The sequence below is a fragment of the Pipra filicauda genome, unplaced genomic scaffold (genome assembly GCF_003945595.2).
Source record: "Pipra filicauda isolate LSUMZ 115617 unplaced genomic scaffold, ASM394559v2 scaffold118_size2161507_pilon, whole genome shotgun sequence".
In the NCBI taxonomy this organism is placed as follows: Eukaryota; Metazoa; Chordata; class Aves; order Passeriformes; family Pipridae; genus Pipra; species Pipra filicauda.
In genome coordinates, this window is record NW_024103640.1 from 373,861 (window position 1) to 398,331 (window position 24,471).

At 47.0% G+C, this 24,471-nt stretch overlaps 1 protein-coding gene across 5 annotated transcripts in view; it reads left to right on the forward strand.

Annotated features, from left to right (window-relative positions):
• Positions 1-295: 295 nt before the first annotated feature.
• Positions 296-24,471, forward strand: part of CCDC85A (coiled-coil domain containing 85A) — a 56,445-nt gene continuing 32,269 nt past the window's right edge. For 4 of the 5 annotated variants that reach the window (XM_027728169.2, XM_027728170.2, XM_027728172.2 and 1 more), the window contains exons 1-2: positions 296-618; positions 3,187-4,102. In XM_027728169.2, the coding sequence (XP_027583970.1) occupies positions 400-618; positions 3,187-4,102 (1,135 nt within the window). In that variant the 5' untranslated portion in view covers positions 296-399. Of the gene's footprint in view, positions 619-3,186; positions 4,103-10,612; positions 13,002-24,471 lie in introns of those variants that run through there. The other variant, XM_039385789.1, reaches the window with a different exon arrangement.

A 24,471-nucleotide genomic window follows, 5' to 3' on the forward strand; every position in this document is an offset into this window, starting at 1 on the left:
GCGCGGCATCCGCGCCTCGCCGCCCGCCCCGCCGCCCGCAGCCGCTGAGAACCGGCCCCGCGCATCCCCGCCGCGGGCACCGGCCGCTCGCGGCTGGCGCTGACCTGTTGAAAGAACCGCGCGTGTCTTGGGGATCCTTTGTCTCGAGGCTTCTTTCTATTTTTTTCCCATCTCGACGGGGGAAGTTTGCTCCCCAGACCGTGGCCCGGCTTCCTCCACACCCTTTCCTCCTCGTCTTCCTCCTGTTTTCCAGGATCCGCTGCGCGGGGCCAGAAGCGGTCTCCCCGCGCTGGAGCCGGGGGCACCCGCGGGCTCCGGGCTCGCCCTTTGCCCCGGCGGCGGCGGAGGGGCGGCCCCGGCAGCGCGGGGAGGCTCCGCGGCTGCCCCCGCGCCGCCACCATGGCCAAAGTGGCGGCGGAAAGTTGCGGGTCGGCGCCGGCCGAGGACTTGTCCAAGGTGTCGGACGAGGAGCTGCTCAAGTGGAGCAAGGAGGAGCTGATCCGCAGCCTCCGCCGCGCCGAGGCCGAGAAGATGAGCGCGATGCTGGACCACAGCAACCTCATCCGCGAGGTGAACCGCCGCCTCCAGCTCCACCTCGGCGAGATCCGCGGCTTGAAGGTAGAGCGGGGTGGGCAGGGTGGGACCCCTGAAGTTTGAGCCGTGTCTCTGCGGCCCCCCGCCCGTCCCGCCGGCAGCGGTCTCGTCAGGTGGATGCTCCGGGAGGAGCCGCTCCCGAGAACCGCAGGAAAAGTAGACGAGGGCTGGAGTGAATAGCCTTTGATGCTGCTTAAAAATCGAGTGTCCGGCTAAGAGATGAGCAGCTGTTCGGCAGGATGTGCAGCACAGCTGGGGTGTGCTCTGCCCCAGTGTTCTTTGGTTTGGTACGAGCACTAAAGTCTGGTCACCTCTGTGTTAGACTCCACTGGTTTGGAGTTCAATGATCCTGCCTGAAGTGCACGAGAAATAAGGGTGTGCAGAGCTGTAGATGTTCAAAAGGTTTTTTGTCCCCAGTTTCAGCTGCCTTAGCCTGGCAGGCAGGCAGGCTGCTGGAGGGAGTGGGTCATTTCCAGGATGCAGCGCAGGGGATGGCAGGGGATGGCAAACCCCTGGGCTCCGTTTTGGGGTGATCAGAACCAATCCCTAGTTTGTTGTCTGAAAAAGGCATCTGCTAATGCATCTCTGACTAACCATTTTCAATTGTATCCTTGTGCAGGCTGCACATCACAAGTCAGACCAGGTCTGTAATGGCTTATCCCTTCTAAATTTCACTCCTTGGTTGGGTGAGAAGCTTAGTCCTAATGTCTCCTTCCCACTTCTGAGGATTGGGAAGATAGTGTGACTGCTTACAGAGGATTACCTTGCTTGTGCATTATAGACCTGAAAAGTTACCTTAAAGCTGGCAGGACCACGAACATTTTTCTGTCTTGTTGCTTTTGAGAAAGGACGTTGTTTTTAGGGAATTCTTTCAGTGAGATTGGAGGGAAGGAGAGACAGATGCAGTGTGGGCTTTTGAATTATTACACGGAAGTGCATTAGAAGAGAGTTCTTCACTTGTAGAATGGCTTTAAATGATGGAATTACTGAGAAAGTGTCTTTGATCATAGTGTGGCATAAAATAAACAGCATGTGGGGGAAGACTCTTCCTGTCTCCCAAGTTTTTGTGTTCTGCAGAGTATGGGGGGGTGTGTCTCTTCTCTCTTTTTGACCATCCGTGGTGTCTGGGGGTAAAAAAGACCCATCCCTGATAGTATTTAGTAAGAATAAAGCTTAGGTTTCAAATGTAAGTTCAATTACAACAATAGTGTCTTTCTCCCAGTGCTGTGACATCATATGGATTTCTGCATCCTCCGGATAACTGACCAAACACACCAAGATGTGTAGGAAGTAGTGACACATTCCCCTCTCAATTCTGAACTCCTTAAGTCATGTTTAACTTCCTCCTTTTGTTCAGATGCCCCATCTGGAACTTTTGAACAGAATCTGGGAGAAGGAGGTTGTGAGCCCTGTGCTGGTGTCTGGACATCTCCCTCCTTTGTTGTGTGTGAAATACCAGGTCCCTGAGTCAGAATGCCCAGCTGGAAGGCTGCCTTCTGGCTGAGGAATTCTGCACTTCACAACTTTTTTATTCCACTGTGGGATCACTTCAAATATCTCTCACCAGCAGAGATTTTTAAGGACACCTTGTAGCCTTTTTTTCCATTGTCAAATACGGGTTGAAGTTGGTCAAGTTCAGAGTTATTCTGAGGCAAAGATCAGACAAACCCAGGCATTCCTGCATCCAAATCCAGTGGGGTTACAAAAGCTTCCTTTTCTTTGGAAACAGTGCTAAAATGGTCTTTCCATAAGGCCAAGCCTTTAACAATTGTGGCTAATCTCTCTTTGTGATATCATACATAAGAAGGAATGAATATGGAGCTGGGGGAAAGAGAAATATGGTCACAAGTCCAAACTAGGCGGGTAAAATACTGCAAATGTTTTCTTTGGCATTATTCTGCTACAGTAACACCCTGAACATTTTTCTTCAGAGCATTTGCCTCAGACTGTTCCTCGCTCAGAGAAGGGCATGGAATCATGTACTGCATTTTATTAGGAGGGAAAAATCTATTAAAGCAGATTATTTAATTTCAGAGTGGCTGAAGCAATCCCGATAAAGTGATGTCTGACAAGAGTTTTTAATGCAAATCTGGAACAACATCAAACAACCCCCTTTTTTTTTAAATCTCTAAAATGTTCATCTTTATATGTGACTATGCTTTGGGGAATAGGGAGTCTAGATGCGTAATAATTAATTATTTAAGTGAGAGTACAAGTTCTGATGTACCTTGCAGTTTTATTCAGGTGAATATTTCTCTGGGGAGCGAGATCATCAGGAGAGCACTTACGAGCTTTGCCCGGGTTGGGAGCTAAATTACTCTGATATTTAGCATGAAAATTAATTAAGCACCTGAAACTTTTATGCTGTGTCAGAAGTTAGTCTTTGAACACCTCAGACTAGCTCCAGGTCAGCTTTGGCTGGACAGCAGCTCTGTTTGAAGCACTGTGCTGTTACAATGTGCCAGATCTACACAAGCAATTATTTATGCCTCCCTTGAGTGCCTAAATATGATTTTGTGGCTTGTGTAAGGGTGATTGTATAACACCAACTCCTTTAGACACTTCTCTGCCATGATAATCTTTCTCTTGAAGGATATCAACCAGAAGCTGCAAGAGGATAACCAGGAGCTGAGGGACCTGTGCTGCTTCCTGGACGACGACCGACAGAAGGGCAAGAAGGTGTCCCGGGAGTGGCAGCGGCTGGGCAGGTACAGCGCCAGCGTGATGCACAAAGAGGTGGCCCTGTACCTGCAGAAGCTGAAGGAACTGGAGGTGAGACAGGAAGAAGTGGTCAAGGAGAACCTGGAGCTGAAGGAGCTGTGTGTGCTGCTGGATGAGGAGAAGGGCGGCGGGGCCGGGAGCCGGAGCTCCATCGACAGCCAGCTCAGCCTGTGCCAGCTGACGGCGCCCAGCGCCTACATCCGAGACGTGGGGGACGGCAGCAGCACCTCCAGCACGGGCAGCACAGACAGCCCCGACCACCACAAACACCACCCCAGCACCAGCCCCGAGCACCTGCAGAAGGCTCGGGGGGAAGGCAGCCCCGAGCACCAGAAGCACCGGAGCATCAGCCCCGAGCACCTGCAGAAGCCGCGCGGCTCCGGCAGCCCTGACCACCACCTGAAAGGGCTGAGCCCCGAGCACCACAAAGCCGTGGTCAAAGTCCCCGACCAACAAAAGCACAGCAGCAGCAGCCCAGAAACTATCCCAAAGCACGTGCTGAGTAGTAGCCCCGAACACTTTCCAAAGCAGAGGCCTGGTGGCAGCCCTGAGCACCAAAAGCACAGCGGTGGCAGCCCAGACCACCTCCAGAAGCACACGCCGAGCGGGAGTACAGAACACCTGCACAAGGTGAGGGGCACCAGCCCAGAGCACCTCAAACAGCACTATGGAGGCAGCCCCGAGCACCTCAAACACCTCAGCGGAGGCAGCAGGGAAGGGACCCTCAGGAGACAAGTGACAGAGGACCTGTCCCCTCACCACAGGAGTATTTACAACGGAATGAATGGTGGGTCAATGCTTCTGGTGAAAGCTCTCTTTGAAAATTCCTAAGGTAGTTCCAGTGCTATTTCAGGAGGAGGAGTGATGAAATGTTTCATTTCTTTGATGTGAAAGGAAAGGTAACGAGCCTGGTGTCAGCATTGTTCCTTTAGCAAGTGATTTAATTGGAGTAGCCCTGTTTGTCCATCCAGCACGTGTTGGCTAGATTGAAAAAGTAGGGGAAAAGTGCATTTTGAGTGCTGGTGCAAGACACCGAGGAGCAGCTCCTGGCCCCAGCCCTGCTCTGTGGTTGGTAGATGTAAACTGTTTGTCCCCAGATGGGTTTCTGTTTGCATCAGGGAGGAATTGCATTATGTTCTGTGTCCTGCCTGTATCTGAGTCAGCAGAGTGGAGCTGGATGTCTCCAGTTTCCTTTCCACCTTCCTCTAGCTTTAAAGATTTTAGAATTTCCTGTCTATTGATTGAAGGCTTCTTATATCCTTTTCCATAAGCTTTGGAGAAGACCCCAGGTGAAGAGTAGGGTCAATAGAAATGAATCTGATAGCTCCTAAAGCTTTTCAAAGCCTGGAGTTTGCATATTTTTAACTATAACAAATTAAAAATTAAGGAAGATCTGAAGGGGTTTCTTTGCTGTTGCTATTGCTGCCTTTTAGAAAGTTTTCCAATAAACATGCCAAGCTTTTAAGAGCTGCGTATCCTCACTGATTGGGATTAATTTCTATTCTTAGGATAGTCACAGTGTAAGTATTTTGTTACAAAGTTCACTGCTGTAGAAACAACTCTTTGTAGACTTAGCAGAATTTCTGTAGCCTGCTCCTTTTGTTTCCTCCATATGCTTTGAGCTGTTTCCATGAAGGAAATTAGTGTCCTAGTGGAAAACTCTTCTCCCAGACCCGAAGTGGTAAGTGTAGAGACTTCTCTCTTTGATTTTAAAATGATTAATAAGGTGAGTGCGTGACAAGTATGTGAAGATGTGTAACACAGCAATTGCTGAAGTCGGCCTTACACAACTTCCATTAAATACTGTATTCCTTCTCCATTTTCTGTTTAAAACTGACCTTACTGTAAGCACCAAGTGTGGAACCAGACCTCCTAAAAGCACCACGATGTTCCTCAGTCCATCACTGAGCCAGTAGAAAGGTGATCTAAGGTTTTAAGTGTGTATTTTTCAAACTCACACCCGGGTGAAGATATGGTTTTTCTGTTCCCAGCACGGTGGGTTTTTGGATTTTTCTGTTGTCCAAGTACCTTGTCAAGGCCCATGTTGCCAACAGTGCAGTGAGAGCAGTTGTTACTTTAATCCTGAGCTGACTGGCATCCTTTGTGCAGCATATTTCATCTGTCTACAGTTTGGACTCGGGCCACAAGGTGCTGGAGAGGGCAGCTGCTGCTCTGGGAGGCTGTTTATTGACTTTAATCACAGCTCTGCCTGTCCTACACTTTATATAATCACTTTTACAGCAAGTCCTCTTTGGTTTGACAACTCCTCTCACCAGTACCTTGTCAAACTTCTCTTTTTCCATATTTATACAATCTGATGCAAACTTGAGGTTTAACTCTGGCATTCATCTGACCTTGGTCAGTGGTAAAGCTCTTGACAGCTCTGCTGTGAGGAAGAGGCTTTCAACTTCAGGGAAATACTTGGTCTTCACAGCAAGGCTGAATCCTCCTGGGTGTTTGGGGGTTTGGTTTTGTGGGGAGCAGGTAAAATGGAAATGGACCAAGTGCTGGCCATTAGCACTGGCTATTGCTGTGCAAGTCATGTGTGAATCTTAATTTGCCTGTTCTGTGTCTGCCTGAACCTGCCAGCTGAGTGCAGGGGATGGAAATCCTGATCTTCTGCATCTGTGGTGAGGAGTGGGGAAACTGTGACAACCTGAGTCAGAAAGTGGCCTGGAAACGTGGCCCTCAGCTCTGATGAGAAATACAAAAGGACCATATTTTGGGTTCTTATCCCAAATCACATAGTAAGTATTCAATGTCCCCTTGGACCCTAGTTTGTTTTAAAATGTGGAGTGTATCTAGCCTGGAGATGTTTGACTGCCCATCTGTGTGATGAGTTTGCAGGGCACTTCCAACCTTACTGTGGTAAGGTTGAGGAGTGCTGTGTGAGCAGCAGGAGTGAAGTGTTGGTGACCCTGAGTGACAAACAGCAAACACAAACGCCTTTTGAATAAAAACAACGTATTTTAACTCCGCAACCAGAATTTCCAGACTCGGGACAAGCCTGTCCCACCTCCCTTGGCCTGGGCTGGCTCTCTTGGTGCCCGCAGGGCAGTGCCGGGTTCTGTGGTGCCGTGTCCCCTCTGCCAGGCTCTGCACTGTCCCCAGAGGTGGGGGGGGTGCATTAGGGTGTTGGCAGGTTCCTGACAGCTCCTCAGCTCAGTCCCAGCAGTTGCAGCCCAGCGTTGCAGTGCGTCAGGAACAGGATGTGCAGCTTTGCAGGATGTGCTCATGCATTAATCATTTGGGCCTCATGCATGTTTTAAGCTGTCACGAGGTGTGCGGGAAGTTACCTCAGCTTTTGGTCCACAGGCACAGCTGAAGGAATGAGGGATGAGGTGATAACGTTTCCTTTCATAATTCTGCTCATTTTCCATGCTCAAAGGTTTGATCTTGGGTTTTTTTTCTTGTATGACATGTCAGCTTTCATTTATAAGATTTATAAGGCTTTTAAAAAGTCCTGCTTCATGGTTCTCCTACATATTTTTCTCAGATAGGTGTCCTCAGCCTTTGGAGTGACAGAAAATGGGATGGGAGAGCTAAATTTGATGGCTGTTAATTGAAAACACCTGTATTTAATTTTTAAGGCCTTAACCAAATAAAACACGATAACGATCTTTTGCTGTAATCACACCTAAATGTTCTGGGTAATGAGAGCAGAGATGTTTGGGATAGAAGGATTGCTGAAATTAGAAGGGAAAATGCCAGCAGTAAAAACATTTTGGAGAGAATTTTAATGCGACCTAGAAGACTACATGACAATTTAAGTCTGACAGATATTTGGGGTGTAAGTGCCTCTATGTAAATTGATCTGCTTTCAGCATTTGCAATCCTAGTGCTGTTTTTTCAGCCTAAGCAATTTATTCTCAACTTTCTATTTTAAGAAGTCCTTTGTTTTACTCTGAGCTTTGACTTTTGTGTGAAAGGAAAGTATCCAAAGGGTTTCACATGTGCCTCTTGCTTCCTGCTGAGGCTGTTAATGAAGAGAAGTAAAACTGCTGACTAACACCTCTCATACTGCTGGAGGTGTGAGGGCTCTCACAGAACAAATGCAACATCACCTCTCCTTGAGCAAAGGTGCTTGTAGGCTGAATAGAGACTCAGCCTAAACTTTGGACACTTTCTGTTATAAATGTGCTTCTTAGAAGGAAAACAAAATCAGAAAATGCTGCACTGAGTGAAGAGAGGAAACTGCAGTATGACTTCAGAGAGGAAAACCTCATAACGATGTTACTGAGGCAACTGATATCCTCTGGTGGAAACAGCATTTGCTGCCCAAAGAGGGGGATGATGTCATGTTTCAGTGCAGGTTTGCTCAGTTGTGTTTCTTAAAGTCAAAATGGAGATAATTTCCCTGTCCTTAATAGCAGTGTACAGCAGTTTGTGATCTGCCTTTCCTGGTGGCACCCAGCACTGCACCTCTGGGAGCCTGAGCAGCATTCCTGACTCTTGGGAGCATAAACAAAGGCTGCAGGATCCACTGAGTTCTCCCTTGGCCAGGATGAAGTAACCTACTGTTTATTTCAGATATTTATTTTTTTAAGCGTGGAGCTCTAAACATTTATGTCTCTCAAGTCTTCCCGTTGAATTCCGTAGGTTTTATGCCAAAGTTGTAAATTGGTTTTAGCTCTTCCACACTGTGAGAGAACTGGGGCATGAGATGTGAATACGTGTGGGACTAGAACACTTTGCATTTGTTGCCGAGGAGGAATGTATCGAGTTGTGACCGTTCCTCCACAAACACTGCAAGGCAGAGCTGGTTCCCGTCCTCTGGCTGTAGTGCCACCCCTGGGCTGGAGCCGCTGCACTGATTTTTATTGTGTCTTGTTTATCTCATTGCAAGGCTTTTAAAAAATAATGCCTTTTCTGAGCAGCGAGTGGGCGTTTGTTTTGGTTTGTGCAGGAGACAATAGACGCTCATTTATTTTTCATGGTGGTTGGGTCAAGAGTTGAGCCATTTGCCTTTACCTCAGAGAGCTTATCAGGAGTTTGTGTAGCTACTGTTGTCTTCCTGAAATATGTGGGCAGATGTGGATGTTATTTTATTTTCCTTAGTGCCAGAATGGCGAGTCCTCACATTAAAGCCTTGTCTGAGCCCCTGCTGAGACAGCACCTCCGACCCGAGCTCAGGACCCGGTGTAAGAGTCCTGGTGACTTTGGAGTTACACTGTTATTATTTGGTAATAGTAAATTACGGGTTGGGAAGTATCAGTGATTAAATTGTCAACTTCTCTGAACTCTGGCACCTCTAATGCAGAGTCAGAATACTATAATAACTTTTGGTATGTGCTGCTTGTTGAAGAAATTCAGCCTTGTGCTGTGTATTGTGTGTCAATCAAAGTGTCCTATCCCTTCGGTTCTGTCTGTTAATGGGATCTTTTTTCAGTTTGTGTATTTTGTTATGAAGTTCTCAATGGAGAATTGCTGCAGGCTGTGCAGAGATTGGAGCTGAGCTGGTTGATGGTCAGGGAAGAGCAGCCAGTGTAGTGTGGGGTTCAAATTTGGTGCTGCTCCTCACACACAGAGTTCATGGATGTTGACAGGAGCAAAGGACTGCAGGCATTCCAAATTATAGGGTATTTAGTGAGCTGTAATAAAGCTTTGTGTACACAAGAAAATGACTCTGGCAACGAAAATTCATTGGCTTCTGAGCTAGTAAGTCATGTCTTAATTAGTAAACCAAGGCACAGCTTGTCTTAGGTCATACTGTCGTGTGCACAGATATATAGTTACTGAGAGGGCAGTGAGAATTATCAGCAAGGCAGGATCTGGATATAAATCTTGTCTCTTTGTGCTTCTTGACTGGTTAAAGGGTGGTCTCTGGGAAGGGAATCAGTGGGACTGAAACGCCGAGCCTGGAATTTTGCTTAGTGCAGCAAGCAGGACAATAATGTGTTTCAGAGGAAATGAATTGAGAAGTATAACATGGAGGGCAAAGGACATACAGGAAAGTTTTCTTAAAAGGGTAAACAGCAGTGATACCAGTCTGTGCACGCTGAGTGTTTTTGTAAATGTATTTTTTTAAAGTGCTTTTAATTCTGCAGGCGCAGGGAAGAGTCAGGGCTGTGATGTGAGATGTGTCCCTGAGCATTTGGGACGCAGCAGGGAGGGGTGTGCAAATGTATTGATTGTGAATGGGAAAGCTGCTGTCTGGAGCTGGGCTGTCTCAAAAGATGAACAGTTGTGTGAAGGCTCTGAATAACAAACAGTTCTGCTTGTCAGTTGTGCTAGAAAATTGCTGGCATATTTGCATTGTTTCTGTAACATTCATGGGAGGGGGGGAAGAAACCAGCAGCTTTGGACCCATGTACTTCAGCAAGAACATGTTTCTTCTAGCCTTCAGTTTTTATTTACATGGTTTGTGTGAACTTTAGTGATTTCTAAAAGTCCATACAATAATTTAAGGGGTTATTTAGACTAATCAAACACAGCGTTCAAGCACTGTCAAGAGTAAAAGATGTGTCATAGCTGAAAAAGCCAAGTGAGCCATGTGGCAAACAACACTATTGAATGTCCTCTGAAGGTCTCCATTTCTCCTCAGGGTTACACAAATTATCACAGAGTGTTTATGCCTGTAATATTAAACAGCTCTAATGTGATCAGTAGTGAGATAGCTCCTTCAAATGGTTGACCTCAAAACTCCCTGGCTGTCTCCCACTGCATCTCTAAGTTCCTGTGAGTTGTGAAAACGTCCCTTGATCAGCCCTTGCTGTGGAACACGGACCTGGGACTTGCATTAGGAAAAAAACGCTGTATTTTTTACTAAGGGTACAAGGCTGATTCATCAGACGAGCCTGGAGAAAAGCATTGATTGCTGCCCCACATCCCCTCCTGCTTCCTCAGCCTGCTGCTGTCTTACACTGAACAAACCTTGGGGAGGGCCAGAATCCATCTGGTGGCTTTTGTGGTCTGAAAACATTACTGAGCACATTAAGATGGTCTCTAAAAATAGTGCTGGGTTATGAGAAAGCAAAGGAACACTCCCCTGAAGGTAAATGAACACACCAAACACAAATATAGCAATGCTGGGAGGTAGAACCTGAACGTTCACTCAGATCCCGAGAAGTATTGGAGCTCTTCACCCCTGGTGGCACCGAAACGGGGTGCCCAGACAGAAGCAAGATGCTTGAATATCTGTGCCCCTGCAGTGCTCTGAATGAAGTCACTGTCATTGTTTGAGAATTTTACATAACCTGAAGTTCAATTTTGAATTTTAGGTTTTTTGCGGTGTCACTAAGTCCATAAAGGAAACATGACAACAAAGTATTCCAACAATGTTTTTTTTCCTAACCAGCTCTCCAAGCACCAAGACCAAAGGCTCTTCAGTCTTAACTGAACAGCAGAAGGTGCCAGAATCTATGTCTCCTCTGTAAATGACCTTTTGATTTATTCCTGTTGTTGGATCACCTGGTCTGCGCTCCACTCCGTAATGCTGAATGCTACATTCTCACCACTTACAACCATAGCACGTGCAAATATTTTGGACAACCAGGAGGACAAAAGCATCCTGAACTTTTATTAAAATAAGTGCTACTTCCAGCATGAAGCCACTGGGATTTGTGTTTTTTACCTTCCCCGTGAATGGAATAAACCTGGACGATTTTGTCCCTTTTGAGCGTACTGGAATGTTGTATTCAGCCTGGTAAAAATGAATTGCTGGATTGCCTGGGAGCATGGAAGTGGCTGATCAGACTCTAGGAAGCGTGGATCTCATGGTTTTATCCTGTCAAGTCACTTCATCATCCTGGCTTTGTCCAGAATGGGTTGGACAGCGTTGGCTCCTTGTATTGATCACAGAACTGCAAGTACATCCAGCTGCAGACCCCTGGAATACTGACAAGATGGTTGGGGAAGTCCAGAAAGAGATGTAACACAACAGGGTTTGCTTGTCCCACATTCCTGGTAATTCTACAACAGCCCCAAATCAGCAAAGTGCATTCATTGTACTTAAAGGACAAGTCAAGGCTTATCAACTGGAAACGTGTCCTTCAGGCCCTGAAGCCACGAGTCATTTTCCTGGGCCACATGTCCTACTCCACCTCTCTTGCTCCATGGTGTTTTCACTTGATTTTACTTTTTAACTGACAAACCCAACAGTTGATTCTGGTAGCAGTTTGGAAAATGGAGATTTGAAGGATTAGTGAAGAATGTTTGACTGAGAATTTCTGTTGGTGTTGAGAGCAAAATACCTGTTGAATTTATCTACACGGAAAGTTCTGTAGTTTAAATGTAGCAAACCTTGGCTGTGTCTGCCTTGTGCTTAGTAGGGATGCACTTGGCACATGGATTTTTCAGTCAACTGACGTTAGATATTAGTCCTGCCTGTAGGATTTTTGGATATTCATTGTCCTCATTGCAAGGGAAACGGGATATTGCCTGTGAAGATGCAGTCAGGTGACAGCCTGGGGAGTAAGAGGCTCTGGAAGCTCTTGGGAAAGGATCTATAATGGAAGATGAAGTGACAAGTAGATCTCCACTTCTGGATGAGAAAAATCCAGATAGTGTTTATATTCTGTTTACTAGGAAGTGCTGTTTCCCAGGAAACCAGGAACATTTTAATTGCAAACACTGAGCCTTCCTGGACTGGGTTTTTGCCCCTCAGTGTGGTACTCAGGTGTGAGAGGCTGACAGTGTGGAGGGGTGAGATTTTGGGGGTAGATAAGCCATGGTTTGGTTTCATTGCAGGCAAGTTTGCTAATGCCTGTTCCCATAGGACGGGAGATCTGAGCATCCTCTGCCTCCTCATGGCTCAGGGGGCTCCCTCCCCCTGTGCTGTGGCACCACTGCCGTGGAATCATCTGATCCTGTGTCCTGCATTGTATCAGATCTGGCAGCCAGCACAATAAATGGTCAGTGATACCTGTCTGATGTGTCTGTGGCGTGTTTAAGTTCTGCTGATTTTGTGGACAGAGGGAAAGACTGAAAATCTGTAACATGTTGGTCTTCAGACTAAACCTATTTATGCACCTTCTGGAAACTGCCTTTGCAGCACGGCCCTTCTTTTTGGGCCCAGTCTGTTGGGTCAAAACCTTCGTGCTGCAGAAACTTCTTTCTTTCTGAGTTTCAGTGAGCCCTGTGAGCTTCTGAAAGGTCCAAGGCAAGGCTGTGACCTCAGGGGTGGGGACCGAGGTACCTACAGGAGAGGAGGATGGTGCTGCTTTTCTTTGCTGCCTCGGTTGCCATGGAAAGCAACCAGAAAGTCTTGTCCTTGCTCCAGGTTGTAACGGGGAGGTAACGGAGCCTCCGGGGCTTTGGGATTGGCTGGAGTGACTGTGAGGAGAGAAAGCAGCCCTGACCAGAGGGCCTGGGCTTTTCAGCTGCACGTGGAGTAACTCACAGTGCCTCTGGCCCTGGAGATCTCCCGCGTGTTCCGTGGGATGACATCAACGTGTGGGACATGGACTGACGCGCGTGAACTCTGCCCTGGTGGCCAGGACAAATGTCTTTGTGAAGGCAAGACCTTTGGGGGGTGTGAAGAGCTCTGGATGTGCTGTGGCCCTGAGTAAATGCCTGGGTACTACCTGGAGCTTTTTATCAATAGTTCTGAAAACAGCGTGCCGACAACGCAAATATTGTCATTGTCACCCCGAGTGGGAACAGCTAAACAAATGACAAGACAGGATTCAGCAGCCTCAAATCACTAAACCTTACATGCAGCTTTCCTGAGTGTTTGCTGCTGATTATTCTGTTGCATCATGCCAGTTTTTTAACAGCTTTATTCCTGGGTTAGTCTGTTTTGAGTGTGGTGTAAAAACGGGCTGACGTTACTCACGCCTAGAAAACACCTTTGTGAACAACCAGCTTGATACAAACATTTTCAATGTGTTTCCTTTCAAAATCAACTTTTAAGGCAATGTTTCCTTCCTTCCTGAGTTTCCTGAATTGTGCTAAGCCGACCAGTGGGAAACAAAGCTATTTTTAATTCTCTTTTGTGTGCGTGCTGCAGTCCTATTAGAAGCTGTTAATGTGCCTTTTGCATTTACAGGCGGGCTTGAAAGTGTCCTTGCACAGAAAGCCATGAATCCGCAGCTGAAGTGCTCTGATGGCTTTACTAGAGGAAGCTTTATCTTAATGTCTTGTTTTTACTGTTGCAGAACAGTTGTGTAGCTGGAGCTGTCTTGGGAAATCAGGATGCTGGTAGGACTGAGAGGCATGGGCAGCTATCAGCCGAGGATTCCAGGCTGCCAACTGGTACCATTCAAAGGGGTATTCACCTTTCATCAGAGTAAAATTTAAAACTGAACATTCCAGAGCTTAAAAGCCCGAGAAGGGTGTTTTGGCAGGGTGGTCACTGGCCCTTGGTGTCCATCAGTGGTTGTGAGCACAGTCACTGCAGTTCCAGCAGCTCCTGCCGTGCCAGGCAGCCGGGCTTTAACCAGGCTTTAACCAGGCTTTAACCAGGCTTTAACCAGGCTTTAACCAGGCTTTAACGGCCCTGCTCTGCTCAGATGGGCTCTGAGCACGGCTTAACGGCCCGATCTGAGCCCAGCTTTACAGACACATTAGCACCGGGCCTGCTGTCATTATAAACTAGAGCACACACCAGGTTGTGTGACCTGAGCATGATTTAGCAACCCGTTAGTCTTTTAATTATCTCCTTCCTAATTAGATTGCTGGGATTACTTGGTACTTGAAATAAGTGCATATCTTTAACTTCTCAGGGCAGTAAAGTGGAAAAAATTCATTGCTTTTCATTTTACAGGCATTTTGTCTTTCGGGCTGAAGTGCAGCAACATATGGTGCTACTTCTGAGGTAGCACTTGTCAAAATATCTTTGCTTGTAAAGTTTTCTACAGAGCCATATAATTTTCTCCTGTAAAAGCATTCCTAATGTATTTCACTGATTTTTATAGCTACAGCACAGGACTTGTCACGCTTCTGTCATTGCAAATTTTTAGTGGATGGAGGTCAAGAAATTAAATTGAACCCCAAATAAGAACAATGGGCAACAAGTAGTTAGAAATCTGAAGAAGTAAAGTAAGAGTGATAATTGTGTAAAAAAATAAAAACAGTTTATCAAAACACTTCCCAGGTATTTTGAAAGGGTCAAAGCAGTAGTTTTATTTCAAAGCTGAACTCTTGGGATATCACTGACAGTCAGTGGACATGGAATCCTCTAATGCAGTGTCCAGAACCCTCACGTGGTGGTTGGTCACATCTCTGTTTGTGTGCAGTCTGGTGCTCACAATTCCCAGGTGATGCTGTTCCTCCTGCCCGAGCCATGGGAAGCTGGAGCCATGAGCAGGCACTGAAAATGTAAACCAGCAGCACATTCATCTATATACAATGAGGGGAAACTGGAAACGTGTCTGAGTCTGAAGAGCTGGAAAAGGGAGAGGAGGAGAATAACTGGAATATTCTGTATATTTTTGTCTCCATTGCTGGACTGGTACCCAGTGTGAGAGATGATTAGTGAGAGGCTAATTGGCCTGTTAAATACACTTCTCCAGAAGTGTGGTCCCCTGAAGTGCAGGAGGTTGCCAGGGCAGGGCATGTGCTGGGCATCACCCCCAGGACCTGTCACTGCTCTGAGAAATGCCCTTTCTCAGAAGGGGGATGTTCTTCAGGACTTGCATGTTCCCACCGAGTTCAGGGGCTTCAAGAAGCAGGGTGGGTTTAAGTGGTGTCTTAAAACAGGAGCTGGGGCTTGGAGATGTATTTCAGGGGAGGAGCAAGGAGCTGCCCTGGCAGAGCTCCCTCCCTGGGAGGGACAGAGGGAGCAGCCAGTGCACAATTGCTGGAAGTGGAAGGGAAGGAGAAGGACGGACTGAACAGGATCTGCTTTCTCCTCTCTCCTGCCGTGGGTTCAGAAGCTGACTGGCACCTCTAGGGAAACATCCCTGGGATGTGGAGATGGCTCTCGTGGCTGTGTTTGAGGCTGAGGGACTGGGGTCACACCCAGTGAGCACAGGCAGTAGAGCTGGGCAGAAAAGAGCTTCTGAGGGCCTTGGAGGGAAAGAAAGTAGCTGTGGTTTGACAGTCAGGGTTAATCAAGGAATGAACAGGCTGTAAAGTGAAGGGCTTGGAAAAAAAGTCTGAGGAAGGGAAAATGTCATAATCCAGTTACTCAAAGTTGGATTGTGTTGAATTTGCCCTGCTTTTGAGGAGTATCCCTGCTTCCAGAAGATGGAGGAGTGGGAGAGCAGGATCAGATTGCAGGGCAACCACAGCTCCAGCATCCAAATGTGCAATGGCAGGAAATGCTGTAGGTAGTGACTGCTTGCATGTCACCTCTGTGAGGGTGCAGGGGCTCGAGGGGTTTGTGCCTGACTCTGTAGCTGTTCAGTCAGTGCAGGTATCAGTTGGTGTCCTGCCCACCTCTCTCTGCTCTCAGGTGAAACCAGGACATTTGTCACAGTGTCACCCTTGTGTGGTGCTGATCCTGCCCAGCTCCCAGTGGCTGCTCAGCGTTTTTACTTCTGTAGCACCTCTGAGCTCCCCATGGCTTTTGGTGTCTTGAGCCCTGGAGGGACCTGCTGCCAGTCTTCCCTTGTGATTGGGAATGGAGGTCTGGCAATCCTGAGAGTGGATGGTGTAGAAATCCGAATTTCTCTTTGTATGCCCTCCCCTCCCCTGCAGAGTTTTCTCTAAAGCAGGAGTCTTCCTCTCTGTACTGGAAGGCAGAAGTCTTTTGTTATGAAATATTTAATGTTTCAAACAACTGCTGCCACGACATTGTTCAATAGTCTGTGTTAGTTGTACTCTGCTGCTAAGTCTGAGCTTTCCTATTTAAAAAGGGGAAAGCAAAACATGTTTTCTATGCACTTTATACTAAATTAGTCTTAATGATTTCTGAAAATCGTTACTGCGAGTCCTTTGATTATTGTTGCTGGTGAAAAAGAAATTACATTAAAAACCAGCTAAAACTCTAATGTGAGATTAAAATCCACAGTGCTGGTACTGTTGACCAGAATCCTCGAAAAGGGATCTGGGAGTTCCTCCTGGTTCCTGCTCTTAGTCCCTGTTGGAATGCCAGAGAGCCACCAGGTGAGTGTGGCACAGGAAGTTCCTGGCACGAGGAAGTTCCTACAGGTGCCTGAGCTTCTCAAGCTTAAGAGCTTGAAAAAAAGATCTCAGCTAGGCTGGATGGGGAAAGAGTCTGCTGGCTCACTGTATGTGTGACCATACCTGGCAGCAGTTAATTTAGGGGCCACCTGTCTCGTTTAATTCCAATAGGCACTGTTCACTCAGCTGCACAAATAGGGCTGTCCATCTGCACACCCATTATCAGACCAGATTAATCAAAGGCACTGCATTCACTGCAGTTACAGAGGCTGCCATGCACTGCTTGATAATCATTTAATTATATGTTACATAGACAGAAAGCACCGTATAACTTGCATGTTAACCTGCAATTTTTGCATCAAACATGAGTTTTTGTTTTGTTTTGTTTTTTGTTTCATCATTATCAAGTCATTTGGCTAAATAGCCTTACAAAGGTAGGAGGTTTGAAAGATGTATTGAGGAATTTGTAATGCTTAGTTTTAACCTTAGGACCGTTCCTAACTATAACCTTAAGTGTCTTTAATCTCTCCATTTGTCTAAATGATAATTGTGATAAATTTACCATGAATCAAAGGTACTGTGAGATATTTCATGGTAAGGTGCACCCCCTTCCTTCCATGCTTTTCTACAGAACCCCAGGTTGGATGTGCAGCTGCTTTGGGGAAATTCCAGACCTGTTTCAGAGGGATAGGGCAGTGCAAGGAGGTGCTCAGTGTGGTGATGTAGAGCTTATATTGCAGCTGTACCAACAAGCTCCATCCTCAGATCCACAGGCTGTCTGAGATTCAACAGTAAGAGGGAAAATTGAATTATGACAAGTGTTGCCAATCCATTACTGTACCCAGGGCAGGGAATTAGACCTGCTCTCTGCAATAAATGAGTATCCTGGAAGTCTGAGAGCCGTCCTTGCCATGCTCCAGGCTCTGCCTGCTGCTACAACAGGGTGTGAGCAGCACTTGAGCTGTTCTGTCACAATCCGTGATTCCATTTCTGGAGACTGGAATCATTCTTTGTTTCCTTCTGCCATGGCTTGGGTGACAGTGCAGGGCCAGCAGTGTTTGCCTGCTAAAGAGACACACTGCTCACTGTTCTCCTTGAAAATGCAGATTTTAGCCACTGACACGTTAAAAATCACGATTACTGTGTGATCTTGGCTGCGGTTTGGAGCTTTTTTTTCTCTAAAGGAATTGCATTTCACTGATTTGTAGCAAGACAGAACTAGATGGAGAAGTGGGATGGTTGAAGTTGTGGGGAGGGAGAAGTCCAGGATTGTGCAGCCCTTGGCTGAGGTTCTGCTGTTTTGCATTTATTCCTCTGTTCATCCCAGGAACAGACCTGTTGGAATGGTGAGCCCAGAATCCCGAGGGTAAATCAGCAACACTCTCTGGATTCATTAAGGTACCTTAGCACTGTTCTGGGCCGTAAAGGTCTGACTGAAAAGAGCAGAGACAACTCTTCCCTTAAACCTTTGCTTCCCACCCCAGCTGAAGTGTGAAGGATCAGTGTGTGCAAAGTGAGGGAAGCAGGCGTGGTTGGGACAAAACCTTGGCACAGCTGGCCACAGGTGGAACATCCTTTAGAACATTAACAGGGGAGAAAAGCACTGGCTGGTAAAGAAGGGACAGAGGGACTTGGCAAATGCTTAAATGTCTTTAATTTCTTTTTTGGTGGGGAGGAGAAATGGGTTTGAATGAGGAATTGATCCCACACAGTTTGATCCTCTTGCAGGAGTATTGCCATTGATTTCTGGAGGAGCAGGATGTGGCCACCGTGCTGTGACTGTGCTTTGCTCTTGGTACAGAATAATTCGCTGCCACTCCAAGAGAGCCCCAACCCAAACAAAACCACTCTCTGCAGATGAACAAACCAAACCCACTTGGCTGCACGGTGACTGAATGAAGGTTTTTAATCTCTAATAAGATTGTTCTGGAGCCAGGGAGGCTGAGGGAAGGTTTTCCCTGAAATCCTGCTCCTCAGACTAACTGTGCGCTTGCTGAGCCGCTCCGTAGTCACAACGGTTAATTCATTTTCTAAAGATCACAGACACATGAAACTGAGACTTTTTGATTTATTTTGAGCTCTGAGGAATATAATGTGAAAAGCTATTCAGGTTTTACTGGCTGGCCAGAGCCTGCAGTCAGTTTAATGAGACACAGCTAAATTTACCATGATGAAGTGCTGCTTCGTGCATGAAATAGATGCTGCGGTCCCGTGCTGCTGATTGATGATTTATTACCTTTACAACTCTGGCACCAACGTGCAGGATTAATTTCCAGTGGATTATTCATTGTTTGCACCCCCTGGAATCTTACATGATTGATAAACATAATTTAAAATAAACACGAAAACAAACTAGGAGAGATTTTGAAAGTTGTGCATTTTACAACGCTCCGCTTTACCCCAGGAGATGTTTTAGAAACCTGACGTAGCATCAGTTTGTGCTGGGAAAGATGTTTGTGGCTCCCTTAGTTCTGGTTCCTTGTGAAATTACTGGTTTTATTCTGTAGAGCTCTCAGGGGGTGGATTTGAGCTCGTCCCTCTGTGCCCGGTCCGTGGGTGCCCAGGGCAGTCCCTGGGCTGATCCCAGCTGACAGGCCTCTGTTGGCACCCCGGGCACTGGGAGCCCAGTCATGGAGAAATGCCCACGTCAGGACTTGCACAGCCAGCAGGATTTTCAGCTCTGAGACTTGTGTCTGCTTTTACCCTTTAACTTCTGGGGAGAAAAACCTGTTGGGGCACGGGATTAGCACTGGGAAACGGGGAGGAGGATCCAGCCAGCAGAACATGGAGAGGGGTGATAGAGGCAGAGCAAACCAGCAGGGGTGGGGTGTGGTGTTCTCTGGAGCACAAACACCCCCTGGCACAGTGTTTTGGGGCTTCTTCTGCTGCAATCAAAACTTGGGTGCTGTGTTTCAGGCCCTCAGTTGGCTGTGGCCTCACAGAGATGAGGTGCCTTTGCTTTGTGAGAGGTTGGTTGATAACCCTCCTTTCCCAGGTCCTGGGCAGGGCTCGGCGGTGTCCCAGCTGACACAGGCAGAGACCCGGTCTTTGCTTTAATCTGGATTTATTTAAAAGAAAAGAAGCTGTGCTTTTGCAAGCAAGGGTCTGCTCAGCCTTTGGCCACTGGGCAGGTCAGTCTGGGCCCTCACCTGGGTTTTTAACCCCTGCAAAGAACACGGGTGTGTGAGTGCTGGGAAAACCATCAGCTCTGGAGTCAGGCAGAAACACCGGGGGGAAAGGTTCAAACACTGAGCTGAGATTCTTTCTACTTGTTCTTTGTGGTCCCCAAGACCAAGAGCTTTAAAGTTCTCTGCAGACATTGGTGGTGGGATGTGTTGTCAGTCACTCCTTGTCAGGAGCTACTGTGTGGTGCTGCCGTGTGCTCCAAGCAAACACAGCCCTGTATCCCTGTCTCCTTCCAGTCCTGACCATGATTCCTGTTCTCTCATCACAGCATTTATTACTATTATCATTATTAGTAATTACATTATTATTATTATTATTACTACTACTACATTTATTCTCTTTATCACAACCATCTCTGTGCCCCTTGTCCCTGCCACTCTTCAGTGTTATATTTTCGGAAGATAAAATAGATTTAATTATAAGCAAAAATGCCTGTGGGGGATGGAAACGGTCCAGGACTATGTCAAGAAGAGATCATTCCCATTCTGGGGAAAAACTCCCTTCTCTGACCTCTTTTCTCTCTTGGAAAAGCTGTTTCCCTTATGTTCCTCTGCCCGTCCTCAGAAACTTCAGTGCTAGAGAATTTTAAAATATATAAACCTTTTTTTTTTGCCTTTCATGGGTGGTGAAGTAAATAAGTATCTGCAATCCTGCACACTGAGCAGCAGTGGTGCCTTGGAGCTGCTCAGAACTCATATCTGTGGTACAGAACCAAGCCCTGCAGTGCAACAACCCAGGGACTATTTGCTCGGCTAAAAATCAATCGTGGTGTTTCTTTCTACATCTCCTGTTTTGTTGTCTGTCATCTTGGATTTATCAGAGCGGTCCGTGTCTGGGCTCTCATCCTGATGTGTGGCTGGACTGTCAGATGAACAAGTGTGGATGTGAAGGAGACAGTTTCCTTAAAGGGCTGTTGGCATCTCAGTCTTCCCCCTTGGAAAAATTGTAAGCAGTGGATGCTGTTGATGTTGTGGGAGACAAGGGTTTGTTTTCAAGGACTGTGCTCAGGGTACTCATAGAACAGTGAGTTCAGATTATTGACTTCTGGAATGTGAAGTCATCAAACTCCTGCTGTGGAAAAATCTTTTTGTATTACAGAAATGTATCTTAGGTCAAAAATAGTTTTATTTGCCTTCCCCAGCAGCCAGACCTCTGGGGGCTCTTTGTGTCTCTCCAAAAGGGTCCTCAGGTGGCCGTGCTGGTGCTTGTGGTCCTGTCTGGGCGTCGCAGACAAACCTGGGCAGGGCTGAGACCTGTTTGTTGTTCCTCTGGAACAGCCTTCCCACATCTCCTAGAGCTGTTCTGCCTCATCATTCCATGAACTCTGTGCTCTGCTCAGCCTTGGCTTTGCTCTCAGCAGCAGAATGTGTTTTACTGCTTTATTTTGCAAATACTGCTCCAGTTTCTTCTGTCTCCATGGTGTACTCCTTGCTTTCCTACAACAGAAATAATAAACCCTTTCATTATTATTATTGCTAATTATTGTTATGAATAGCAGGGGGAAAATAGTGTAATCTGGAATCTCATTGCAAATTTAAATATAACAGAGGAGACACTAAAGTTCCTCTCATCCCAAGGCAGAGTTTGGATTCGACGCCTCCCTGGGGATGTGCTGCACTTTGTGTCATGTGCCCATCCTGCACCCTGTGCTTCAGTCCAGCTTCCCCTGGTTGAATGACAAAGGAATGGCCACGACACAGTAAAGCAGGAATGAGTGTCTGTTTTGTACTGGAAATCCCAAACAAACTTGGGCCAACTCCCTGCGTGTGAAGTCGTGTTCCCTGTGCAGCCGCTGAGCTGGCACACGGCGAGGTGGGACTCCTGGTTTGAATGCAGAAGAACAGAAATAAAGCTCTTGTACATGAGGAACCCCCCAGTATTTGCTGAAGGAGTAAGGCAATTGGTTTGATTTTTTGTTGGTTTTTTTTTCCTTGCATATTCTTTCCTTAGAGAAACCAAACCGGGATCCTGTCCCAGAGCTGAGGTTCCGTGGTGGGCAGTGTCAGCAGGAGGGGGAAAAGTCTCTGCAGGGCAGAGGGACAGTGAAAAAGGGCAAGGTACATTTTCTAGGCAGTGTTCCTTACACTTAATGCAGTGAGTGCTGGAAACAATGAGCAGGTTTGGTGTCAGGTTTTGAAGGTGTTGTACCAGAGCCAAGAAAGGGGCAGGAAGCCAGGAAGCACCGGGGTGTGCTGAGGGTGGGTTTTGCTGGTGGAAGACGAACAGGAGCTGTTGGGAAGGTAAAAGAGAGGTTGCAGGACAGTGGAACTCTGAGTTCCTGTCAGGGCTGCTGTGAGCTGTGCTGAGTGTGCAGGAGCTGGGAACATGATGGGTGTCCCAGTGGAGATCAGAGCTCCAGAGTCACTCCCCTGCAGAGCACCAGGCCCAGGGGTCACTCCAGGAGAGATGTTCCATCCCAGAACTCGGGGATGCTGCAGTGTCAGATGCTGAGTGCCACAGCCTGCTCCTGAGCCCTGGAGATGCTCTGGATCTCCTGTCACAAGGCATAGATCAGGAGGGAAGTGTCCAGGAATATGTTGCAGTGCAAGTAAGTCCTGGTGCTGACACTATTTTTGGAATCTTTTCCCTTGCCTCGGCAGTATCTTGATGAAATCAAGAGAGACTGAATAGGTTTAAGGTTTTGGAGAGGGAATAATGATGATGATTTTCTTGAGGCCAGTTCTTCTCCCACAGCCCTTTCTTCACTGCTTTCTCCCATAAGAGGAGGGTCTGACTCAGGAGCTGGCTTAATCTGATTTAGGAACAGCTGGAGAACAGAGATTTTGGGTTTAGTTATTTATACATCTTAATACATCTTGCTGCTTTCACTTTGTCTTTTTTCTTCCTAAAAGAGTTTTCCCAAATGCGAAGACACTGTAATGAGGAGGGAAGAAGGTGATCCCTGGCTCCTTTCTTTTTCCTTTTCTCCTCCTAGAGAAGGACTTTGTGAATGTGAGTCCATGTACCCAGCTCCCTGCAGCCCTGGGGAATGGGAAACAGTTTGTGTGGGTGATCCAAGTCACCAGATAGAAGTGTAAGATTTGAAGGGACAAGATTCCAACCCCAGAGCTAATTAAGGGTGGCACAATGCAAAGGACTTCTGCCTGATGGGGAATTTGGCTTCCATTTTCAGATCTTCAGGGCATTTCAAACATGACATCAAATAATGTCAGCTCTCCTGAAAGCTGCAAAGATTTGGACAGTGGCCACCCCAGTGATGCATAAGTTTTCCTTTTACATCTTCCTTCCATCCCCTGGCTTTACTGCTTAATAAAATAGTCCATTTTACCTGGTGAGCTGAGCCAATATATTTTCTATAATTCATGATACAGACTTGGCTAAAGCTGTGCTGTGGATCTGCTCTCCAGGTGCAGCAGAGCTTTACAAGTAAGATGGATGAAGCCGTGGATGGAGGTTTCTGGGTCCCACCATGCAGCTTCGGGGTTCCAAGCTGAGGGAATCCAGCTCCAGACCACACTTCAGAGGTTCTCTTGTTTAGGAACAAGCAGCTCAGCCGGGATCTTTTTATCCCAGCTTGGAATTCTAGGTGGTTTTCTGGTAAACAGTGTGTCTGCTGGCCTTTGCTGGAGCTGCAGGAGGAGGTGCAGCCTGCAGGCAGAGCTGCAAGGGCAATAAGCTGTGTCTCGCTTTGAGGGGGATCTTCATCAGCTGGTATTTTTTATTGTGCTTTACATTAACACCATTCATTTCCACTTTTGTTACGTGAGGGCTTCGATCTGAAGCTTAGTAGAAGGTGGCAGATTTTCCAGTATTTCCTGGGAGTGAGGAAGGCAAAGGTGATGAGGAGGCCCCAGCAGTGGGTTAAGTGCTGCTCCTCACCTGGAGCCATCCGGAGGGGGCCAAGCAGGTATTTCCTTGGTGCTGCTGGTGTATTTGGGACACTGCAGCTCTATATTTAACTCTGTTCCCTCTGGTGGAAAGCCTCCCATTCTGCCTGCTCGTTTTCCTCAGCCTGCTCCGAGCTCGTGCCCCACGTCCCTGCTCTGTGCCTCGGGACAGCTCCTGCCGTATGTCCGCAGGTTCCCGAGCAAGAAGAACAAAAGGACTTTGAGGCGAGTGATGAGATCAGGCTGACACGGTGCAGGGCTGGAGCTGGAGCTGTGACACTGCTGCTGTGCCTTCCAGTGCCCTTTTACCAGCCAAGAACAACTGCCTTTAAACACAGGGCTGGGACACGAAGGGACAGGGACATTCAGGAGGGAACAGAGGGAGCAGCTGCACGGTCACAGCCGAGCTGGGAGAGAGAGCAGGAGGAAAGCCCCAGGTAAAGGAGGGAGCCAACAAAGGTTTTCCCCAGGGCAGCTCTCAAATATTTGTCCTTCTGTCACTTTTTTAGCAAAAGATTCAAATGTCTTTGGGAGCAAAAACACACTGTGGATGGTGTTTGCTTAGTAAGTGAGTCATGCCTGGGAAAACAAACTCACTCAAGGTGCATTCCATGGTAAAACAAACTTATTCGAGACCAGCTTACTTGAGTATCACAAATTAGACCAATTCCACTAGAATTTGATACCAAGTGATTGTATTGAATCAACCTAAATATGTATGAGTGTGTTTTGTATAAGCTTCATTATTAATAGCATGTGAAGCTCTGGTCATCTCTTTCTTGGGGACAAGAAAAAGAATTAATTGGTGAGGGACAACTGGAAAAGACTTTTTAATCTCTGAGGAGAAGAGGCAGGGGAAAAAGTGCAAATATATAACTGGTAACTGCAGAAGTGGAGTTGTGCACTTAAGGCTGTCTTTACCCTTTTATACTGAAACTTCATTTCATAACCAAGTCCTACTCCATCAATTGTTTGTATTGCTTAGTTTTTAATGGATGGCTTCAAGGCACAGAGATGTGATTTTTTGGAGGGGATCCCTCTGTGAAGAGCCTGCCTGCATTTGCATTGCAGCTGCAGCTCCTGTGCATGGCTTGCCTTAAACTCTGGCAGCGAG